This window comes from Montipora capricornis, chromosome 10 (assembly GCF_036669925.1).
Source record: "Montipora capricornis isolate CH-2021 chromosome 10, ASM3666992v2, whole genome shotgun sequence".
Classification (NCBI taxonomy): domain Eukaryota; kingdom Metazoa; phylum Cnidaria; class Anthozoa; order Scleractinia; family Acroporidae; genus Montipora; species Montipora capricornis.
Window position 1 is genome coordinate 21,526,051 of NC_090892.1, and position 10,000 is coordinate 21,536,050.

Here is a 10,000-nt window from a genome sequence, read left to right on the forward strand (position 1 = left end):
AGCACTGAAATGAAACTCCAAAACACCATGTATGACCCCACCATACATTGAATACTAACTGGCCAGTGAAGGTTGGATTTGAGATTAAATATCGTTTTAAGCCTAACTAGGCCTAAAACGCTGTTGCTCCTAAATGTCAATCTTAATCTGAATCCTAATCTTAATCTCAATGAATTAGGAGCAATAACATTTTAGGCCACCTAAAATGATATTTAGTCTAGCTCCTATTTTGCTATCAGCTTACCGGCCTAATCAGTACAGAAACTGCACTTCTCAAAGTTACTAATGACATCCTCCTTAACATGAATGATCAACGCGTCACACTGCTTCTTCTCCTCAACTTAAGTGCGGCTTTTGACACTGTTGATCACGACACTTTACTGCATCGACTTCAGTTCACATTTGGTGTTAATGGAAAAGTTTTCTCCTGGTTTTCGTCTTACCTCTCTTGAAGGTCTCAGCAAATAGCCATTAATGAGACCCTCTCTGCAGAATTCGAGCTTCAATGTGGTGTCCCTCAAGGTTCTTGCTTGGGCCCGTTATTATTTACTCTGTATTCGAGTAAACTCTTCGAGATTATCAAACATCATTTTCCTACGGTGCATTGCTATGTGGATGACATGCAGGTATACATCTCATTCTGCCCAAACGACAGTCTTGATCAACTTAATGCTGCGGAGTTACTGGGAAGCTGCATTGATGACATTCGTGCTTGGATGCTGCATGATCTTAAACTAAATGACGAAAAAACTGAATTTCTTATCATCGGTACACCGCAACAGCTTGATAAGGTAGTTATCACTCATATTCGCGTACATAATACCAACATTTACCCTGTGCCTGTCGCTAGGAACCTTGGCTCGTGGTTAGATGCCAATATCTCTATGAAGGATCATATTTCTAATTAAAAACTTGTAAGTCATCATTCTTCTATTTGTATAACATTCGTCGGATCTGGAAGTATCTCTCCAATAAGTCAACAGAGTCACTCGTTCATGCTTTCATATCTAGTCGTCTGGACTATTGTAACAGTTTATTGTATGGTCTGCCAAATTGCTCATTGATCAAATTACAACGTGTGCAGAATGCCTGTGCTAGACTTATATTTGCTGAGGGTCGATATTGTCACATAACACCTCTCCTAATCAAGTTGCACTGGTTACCGAATGATTCAGTCTAGAATTGTATTCAAGATTCTTCTGTTAACTTTTAAGATCTTGCATGGCACAGCTCCTACGTATTTGGATTCATTGATTTCTCTGAAGCCTCAGTCATGCTATCACCTGAGAAGTTCTTGTGACACTCTCTTGCTTATAAATAAGCAACCCAGCTTTAAATCTAAAGTGACACTTGGTGACAGGTCGTTTACTTGCACAGCACCAAAACTCTGGAATGCATTACCATTCAAAGTTAGAGACTCCAGGTCATTGGATATTTTTAAATCAAAGTTAAAAGCTCACCTTTTTCGATTAGCATTTTTATCATAACCTGAGTGCGATATCATAGTAAATTTAGTATTTGTATGCAGTATTTTATTTTATTTTACTTTATTTTATTTTAATATTCGGACATGTATTCATTATTGTATCCAATTTTTGGACTGTGTTATTTTATTGTGAAGCGCATTTGAACATTGTATGGAATTTGCGCTATACAAATTATTGTAACAGTTATTATTATTATATCCAACCTTTGTTGGTTAGTATTCAATGTATGGTGGGGCCATACATGGTGTTTCAGTTTTTTCGTGGTTTAGTAATGTCCCGCTGACAAGGGAACATAGAGCTTTTTAAAAGCTACCGTATTTACCCGTGTATAAGTCGACCTTTTATGGCCTCAAAAGAAGCTCCAAAAATTGCACTCGACTTATACACGGGTCAAAGATTTTGAGCCAAGTTCCAGCTAAGTAATTTATTCAAAATTAACATAATAATGTTAACGTTGTCTTGGGCATAACGAAGGCAGTGGACAAAAGCCGACGTAAAAGACTTCAAAATGAATGACAAAAGACTTCAATACGAATGTAAGCAATTCCAGTTGAAATGAAAAAGGATTTGTCCAACTCTAAATGTTGAAGATTTTCACAAGCACAAATATGAAATAGACACTGGAAATTTTCGTTTTCCAAAGGCGGAAAGCTCTAAAAGTCATTTCTGTTTCTTCGAATAAAACACGATCGTTCAATGGCTTAGTAACCTGGCGCAATACCTCGTGTTTGCGTGCAAGCATCGTCACTCGCGTTGCGTGAAAATGTTGGTTGGTAATGAATGTTTTTTATTCTTTATACAAACCTGGCAGATTTAAATGCTTTTGCAAACTTCTTATTGTTTGGTTTATGAGTTTTGTTTTGTTTGTCATTTGAGAAATTATAAATCAAGGACCAATAAAACCTTGCACATTTTCGCATCGTCATTCGCAAGTTATTTTCAAAGATTGACTTCTGCTTCTGTGATGTTGCATTGTGCTTATCCTCTAAAGCCCTTTATCCTTGAACAACGAAACAGGTGAGTTGGAGGTTTACATGTTCGATTTTCTGAGAATGTTTTCGAAACTCAATGACAAAATGCCCGCATATACAACAGCTGTTGAACAACGAAACTATTAAGCACTTGAGGCCCCGATTTTTTTGTGTATCCACATTTCCAGAAATCAAAGAATACAAGATTAGTGTCCCATGAACATTTAACAAAGAAATTAAGAAATTGCGTTTTTTGCCATCAAAAATGGGGGGTCGACTTATACATGGGATCGACTTATACACGGGTAAATACGGTATGTCAGGCATCAGGCCAGTGTCCAAGTTTTGATCGTAGAGGGGAGGAAGGGACCAATGGCTCTGAAAGTTTGACAGAGAAAGATAGAAATGCTGAACAGGTGTAACAGGACGCATGAGGAGAGGAAGGTGTTGTGATAGTGTTTGTCAGGAGTGGTGGGAAGAATACAGGAGGTTATATCAAGGAGGTAAGTCTTTGTGGGATGAGGAAGATTTGAGTGTGTGTGAAGAACCCAGTGTGATCTCACAGTTGAAGTGCATCAAGCTCAACAATCCATTGAATAAGATGGATAGGGGTGAGATTGAGAAGATGGTAAGGGATGAGAATCAGAAAGTAGGATGGTGCAAATCAGGAGAAGATGGTGCTCAGTGAAGCCAAGTGGAATGTTTGTTTGGAGAAACTGATGATGAGCAAGAGTTCATGGGATTTGATTCTGAAAGTGAGGAGGGATGTGAGTCTGGTACGGACAATGTGGTTACTCAGTCAGATGCTGTGGGTTAAGGAGATGAGTCTGAGAGTGAGGTAGATTTTGAGGTTGCTAAAGGTGGTGATGGAAAGAAGGAAAAGATGGTGTTTGAGGGTATCGACAGAGGGGTTAAGGTGGTTACGGAAAAAGGGGGAGAGGGCTGAAGGACAGGGTGGTGAGGGGAAGATGGGCGGCATCAATGAAGTGGTCAAAGTGGTTGTAGAGTACAGTAGTTGGTTACGTTTCTCGATGATGATGGTTTTAGAGTGGCCAGGAATGAGGAGATAAAGATACTTCAGAATATAAGAGCAATCTTTGGTACTGAGGAGTGATTTGAAGGCTCTGGATAGGAGGAAAGTGAACAGAGAGGTGGCTGGTAAAGGGGAGGACGGTGTTGATACAGAAGGATCTTGCCAAAGGAACAGTGGCTAGCAACTACAGACCAATGATTGCGTGTTTGCAGTTGATGTGAAAGCTTCTCACTGGGATCTTGGCCGAGAAGCTGTATGGACATTGAATTTTGCAGGGTAATAGGTGCATAGTTTCAGGATGAGCAGAATGGATGTAGAAAGAGGTCGCGGTGTTAACCCTTATAAGTGGCCACTGGGAGTTAAAGGGTTAAGGGAGGCTTGGCTAAAGAAAAGGTGTGTGATGGAGAGGATAGATTTTTGGAAGGTCTTTGATATAGTGCTGCATTCGTGGATTGTTGAAATGTTGGAAACGGTGAAGATGGCTGACAACGTAAAGGGTTTGTTGTGTGGTGGTATGAGCAATTGGAAAACTGTGTTGACGTTGAATGGGGGAGTGTTTGGTTACATCCGAATCAAACATGAAATATTCTGGGGCAACTCCTTTTCTCTAAATTGTTTGTTCTTGCAATGGTCCCTCTCACCATGTTGTTGAAATTAGAGAACATTGGGTTCATGCTTGGAAGGATGAGAGGTTGATCAACCATTTGTCATTCATGGACGATTTGAAGCTGTATGGAAGGTCTAAGGAGGAGCTGGAGAGTTTGCTCAATGTTGTGTGGGTTTTTTCACTTGACATAGGGATATAGAGGTGGGCTGGACAAGTGTGCTGTGTTGGTGTTGAAGCTGTGGGTGAAAGTTCATTTTGAAGGGATGCCAGACGGACAGGTGATGGGTGAGGGTGACAAGAATGGGTACCAATAAGTACTAGGGTGTGTTGGAGGGTGCAGATTTATTTGCAGAAGGGGATGAAGGAGAAGGCCAAGGAGGTGGTGAAACTGGTGGTAAGGTTGAATTTGTACAGTGGGAATTTGATGAGGGTGATAAATGTATGGGCTGTAGGTGTGGTGAGGTACAGTGCCAGGATTTTGGATTGGTGGGAAGTGAGACCTGTCAACAGATGTGAAGACAAGGAACATGTTGATGATGTTTCATGCCTTCCACAAGAAGGGGAGTGTAACGAGGAAGGATGGCAGGAGGGGATTGATCAGTGTGTTTGATTGTGTAAAGGAGGAGGAACTTGGTCTGTTTGGATATGTTAAGGTGAGTGATGAGTGGTTGTTGGAGAGATGTTGCTGGTGGGAGAAATGAAGAACTAGTACAAGAGGCAGGTGGAGAAGGCAAGGAAGGGGATGTTTCGGGAAAAGAAGTTGCATGGGAAGTTTATGAGGGACGTCTGTGAAGTAAGTGGCTGATGAGAGGTGAGAGTGGCTTAGAGCTGGGTATTTGGGGAAGAGCACTGAGGGCTTTGTTTTTGCTGCACAGGAGGAGGCTTTGTGAACAAGGGTTTCTAGTCTATGATTGAGAAGGAGGATGTAGATTTAAAGTGTAGGGTGTGTGGCAAAGAGGTGGAGTTGGTTGGGCATGTGGCAACTGGAAGGGAGGGAGCACCGGAGAAGGCATGATTGGATGGGGTTGAGGATATACAGGGAGCTTTGTCAGGAGTATGGTGTGAAATGTGCTTATGTGTGGTACAATGCAAGGAGGTTTGAGATGAGGTGAGAATGTGGGGATTTGGTGGGATAGGAGCATCAAGACAACACAGAAGAGGGAACACAATCATCCAGACATTACTGTGATGGATTGAGCAACTCAGGGCTCAACTCAATTTGCTTTGATGTGATGTCAATCATGGAGTATATCTCTGTCATTCAAAGGCAGATTGATGATGTTTTGTTGGGCAAAAAATTTGGCTAGGTTTATAGAGGCAATTAAAACAGATAAACACCTTGGATAAAATGACAAGGATGATTAAATGTACTAAGCAACATTAATTTTGTTCACAAGCTCATGGATGTAAAAAATCCTCACACTGTTCAAAGGGATTGATAGTAGTCGTAAAGTGCACTTAAAAGCAATCTTCAAGTCTTCAGGGCTTGCTACCAGTCTTCAAATAATTATTGCTTGGTAAATCACTGTTAGTCTTCATAGCCAATTACATCTAGTCTCAACTGACAGTCGACTAATAACATCACAAATACGTTGACCAATGACATCTACAGCTGGAGTTTTTATAGTATCTAGTGATGCTTCACAAATCACCTGACTCTGAAGATGACTTCTGCTGGGGTTGTCAAAATGTCACTCAATGTCATCTCAAACAGTCCTTGTCAGGACTATTCTCACTCGGACGATTGTTCTTTACTCAATTATGATATGACACTGTGTTCGAACCATTTACAATTTTAAATCATATACGTTGGTAGGAAATGGACTTGTGAAAACGCAAACAGGGTCAGTCAGAAAGTAGCCAGGAGTTGGCAATTGCGACATTATGGGAAATCGCCAGGCTCTGGTCCTATAAAGACATGGCTTTCACGTATGGTACTGCATGGTCAGACAATGATACACAGATGTATTTTTCTCACGAATTGCTAATCTGCACTGCATATTTTTGCATTATATGTATTAGTGGAGAAACATTGGGAAGCTGCTGGTTGTGCTGCATCTTATCTGCTGTTTGATCCTGATGAAGATACGATGATTGACAATCTGAGATTCTACAAATATGCATTGGGGCATGACAGCATCAAAATAACAGCGCGAAAGGTGTTAGTAGTCATATTATTATTATTATTTTTTCTTTCTTCTGTTCACTACGATTACTTTTGGTTTAGTGGTTTCAATAAGTATTGACAGCAATAGGCCACTTCAGAAAATACCATAATACTCTTTGTTTGTCCCCCGAAATTTTGCATTAGCATTGTTTCCAGTTTCTCTTGAGACTTACAATGGTCCCAAGAGGAAAAAAAAAGAATGCTTATGCAAAATTTGGGGAGACAAACAATTGCAAAGAGTATTATGGTATTTTTAAAAGCGCCACCTAGTACATGTACTTTACTCAAAGAAGTATTTTGTCAGAATTATTTCATGTGCCATTTCCTGGAACAAGTTCTGTTCTCTAATCTCCAAAGGATTTTGCCTTAAAGGACAAGGATGCTCTAAAATTGCATTATATTTTGTAACCGCCAATTAAAAGATCACATTGAGTTGAGTTACATGTACTCACCAATGTTTGAGCTTCCAATCTAAATTCTGGCCCACATACAGTGTAAATCCCCTTTGAAAGAACCAAAACATGACATTGAGCACCGCCATTTTGAGCCAAACTTGGTAGCCCAGTCGGCTTTTCCGTGACGTCATTCAGTCCTAGTCAAGTTACATTCTCTTCGCTGGTAATGGCGGCACTGGAACCGCACCGATTTGAACCGGAACATGTCTTTAACCCCGAGGATGATGACAGCAAAGGTGAAGAAATGAATGAGTGGCATGAAAGAACATTTTGGTGCACTTGCAAGGAATGTCAGGTCATGCAGACCGATAAAGAATGTACTTGTTGTCGCAAACAAGGAAGAAAAGATGAAGGGTATCCAGAATTATTTCAACTGTTTCCTTTGATTTAAGACTAGATCCTTGTGCCGTGTATTGTTTTGCGTTTTGTAAATTCGTATTTTAAACTAAATGTGTCTCCATTTTGATTGTCATTCTTTATGTTGGTGAAATGCCCAGGGATTGCTTGCATTGACCAAAGAGAAAGACAGAGCTTTCGATTGTGTGCTTAAATTAAGCGGTCTTAGGAACTGCGATAGTGGGCTTTCATTATTGCAATTGTTCTCCACCCAAAAACCGGTATAGGTATTCCTTCTGAAAACTTTTATCTGTGAAACTATCACCTCAAACATACACATTTTCTAATTTCTTTGGCAAGAACGTTGTCACGATGGAGTTTGTGCAGCCACTTCTTTATCAAGTCTGGCTTCTTTACAGGTAAATTATGAAATGTTGTCTTTTGCAATATGGAGCTGAACATGATGGCATTTTCAAGTTACATGGAACAAAGCAAAAGTGAACAAGCGCTAACCCTAACCTGGCTGCCAAGTCTGACCAGCCAGCCGGGTTACCAAGTTCCGTTCAAAATAACGGTGCGCTATTTGGTGTTTTTGGCTTCTTTCAAGAGGGATTTAACTAGGCCAGGATTCAGACTGGGGACTCAAACAACAGTTAATAAGTAGTCTTGTGTGAACTTTAAATTGTTGGGTACAAAAATTATTCACATTTTAGAGCAGCCTTGTCCTAATAAATTTAGGTATAGCTGAGTCAACCCTTTTGCACCATCGAAAAGTGGCACCTGTGGATGTTACTCAGTGAGTAACTTGACCGGTCAATAATATTTTACTCGTCAGTTGGTGCCTGGCTCAGAGAAAAAAAGGGTTGAAAGCATCAATGTCCACTCAAAACAATGGTGGACAAAACACTGACCCCCAGTCCATGGACTACCGATGGACTACGGTAACCCTAAAAATGCTATTTCAAATTCATGAGTACTGTTTATCTTTATGTAAACAGCGTGTCAAATAGTGCTTACCTAAGCCTAGACACCCATTTTACATGGCATTGATCAACAGTACAGTATTTAAGTCTTAAAACCCATTTTAAAAAGGTTAGCTTTCAATAATTGTAATTGTGATGGCTGATTACTTCATGTAAGTGAGGTGAAACTGGTACAATTCATGGATTTACATGTAGTTTCATGGGTGTATATAGTTGTATATAATCAATTCAGTTCTTTCAATAGTACTCATTCAAAATGGTGTTTTTAAGAGTTAGTCCATTTGGGTGGTCCATCAGGGGTAGTCCATGACTCCATGGACTGGGGGTCAGTCTTTTGTCCACCACCAGGCTCAAAATCCCCCTTTGAATTAGTGAAATTGGTATTGCCGTGTGTGAATGCATGAAGATCTATCTCACAAATTTGGTTATTGCCATTAAAATTGAGTTATGATCAAACCTGGTCGGACAGTTGTTGAAAAGGTGGTTAATGCTATCTACGGGATAAATCACTATCCAGCAGATAATGCTAGAGAAATCAATTGAGTTATCCAGTGGATAGTGCTATCCACCCTTTGAATGGTCAGTTTACTGGGGCCAGGTCAAGTGCCCCACCCTAAATGTTAGGCATGTATTTTTATCAGAGAGTGTGTTTTTTTTTCAAATTTCAATCTGTTTCAATATGCTTTTGGAACATGACCTTTGCAACCATATTATATCGAGATATTACATAAGCAACCCATGCTGTAATAATATTATTATTACTTATAAATTATTTATTATGGATTTGGCATTTTAAATTATGCTCAACATTGTTAATGTAACAATTTCATTCTGTACCTGGAAAGCATAGTATTTTATCCATCATAATCACTCAGACTTACATGTAAGAGCTGTCTTTTGATTTGAGATGGTATTGATAATATAGTTAATTTTTGTTAAGAGGAACTACAAGGAAGGGAGGGAGGGTAAGGTGGTGATCTCATTTTGACTGCAAGTTTGTTGTTCTTGTGTATCTTATATTTAGGCAGCTATAAGGTATTACAAAGAGACAACAATAGAAAGTAAGCTGTTGCAAATGGCTACTGTTTACATGGCGGAGGCTGATTTTGATGATAGTGACGAATGGTTCCATGATGGAATTGATGATGAACCCATCAAACAGAAAGTGAATATTGAGGTGAGAAAAACTCTTCTACTTTTGCCAAAGGGCGTGAACCAAGACCTACAGTATGTTGGTTAATTATATAACTATGTCAAGGAACATGTGTGGGACAGTGTAAGTGAACTTTGGTTTAGAGGTGAGCTGTACAATGTTCAATTAGGCTATATTCCTGGTTAGAGGGAATTGTACTTCTCTTTAGTGGCTTTATTGGCTTGCTTATCGCCCTGTCTTGCAGTCAGAGACTGAATTGTTACAGGCGCAGCTCAACAAGGTCGGGCTGAAGGAGCTGTGCAGCCGGCTAGGAGCTCAACCCCTGAACACAACCCATGGATGACCTCGGAGCACAGCACCTCAGCCAGGTGGAATAAGCTTGGAGTTGATTTTGCTGAGGGAGGAAAACCAGAGTGCCCGAGAGGGAAACCCTTGGAGTCAGTAAGATTGAGATCAACTGAAACTCAGCCCACATGTGAATTAAGGATGCAATCTCGGGTTCCCAGAGGTGGGAGGCACAAGCCTTACGACAGGGGCCACCCTTACTCCTTACTAATTTGTGTCAAATTACTGTGTTTGGGTCTTTTCAAAAAGCTGTAATATTAACATTTTATGATAATTTTCCTTTGTTTCTCCTCTGTAAGGATTTGGTGCAGGAGGAAGAGAATGCATACAGTGTGGAAAAACTGTGGGGCCTGGGACCACTGAAGGAAGAATCCCCAGTTGAAAATCCACAAGATGTGATTAATTTTGAAAGATACAAGGTACAGAACCGATGAAGCTTCTCGACCAGTTGAAGACAATATCA

The 10,000-nt window shown here is 40.2% G+C and overlaps 1 protein-coding gene across 2 annotated transcripts in view; it reads left to right on the plus strand.

Annotated features, from left to right (window-relative positions):
- LOC138022200 (prolyl 3-hydroxylase 1-like) overlaps positions 1-10,000 on the plus strand; it is a 29,102-nt gene that overhangs the window by 4,613 nt on the left and 14,489 nt on the right. For both annotated transcript variants that reach the window (XM_068869234.1, XM_068869235.1), the window contains exons 3-5: positions 6,121-6,257; positions 9,064-9,216; positions 9,837-9,956. In XM_068869234.1, coding sequence (XP_068725335.1) covers positions 6,121-6,257; positions 9,064-9,216; positions 9,837-9,956 — 410 coding nt within the window. The remainder of the gene's footprint in view (positions 1-6,120; positions 6,258-9,063; positions 9,217-9,836; positions 9,957-10,000) is intronic.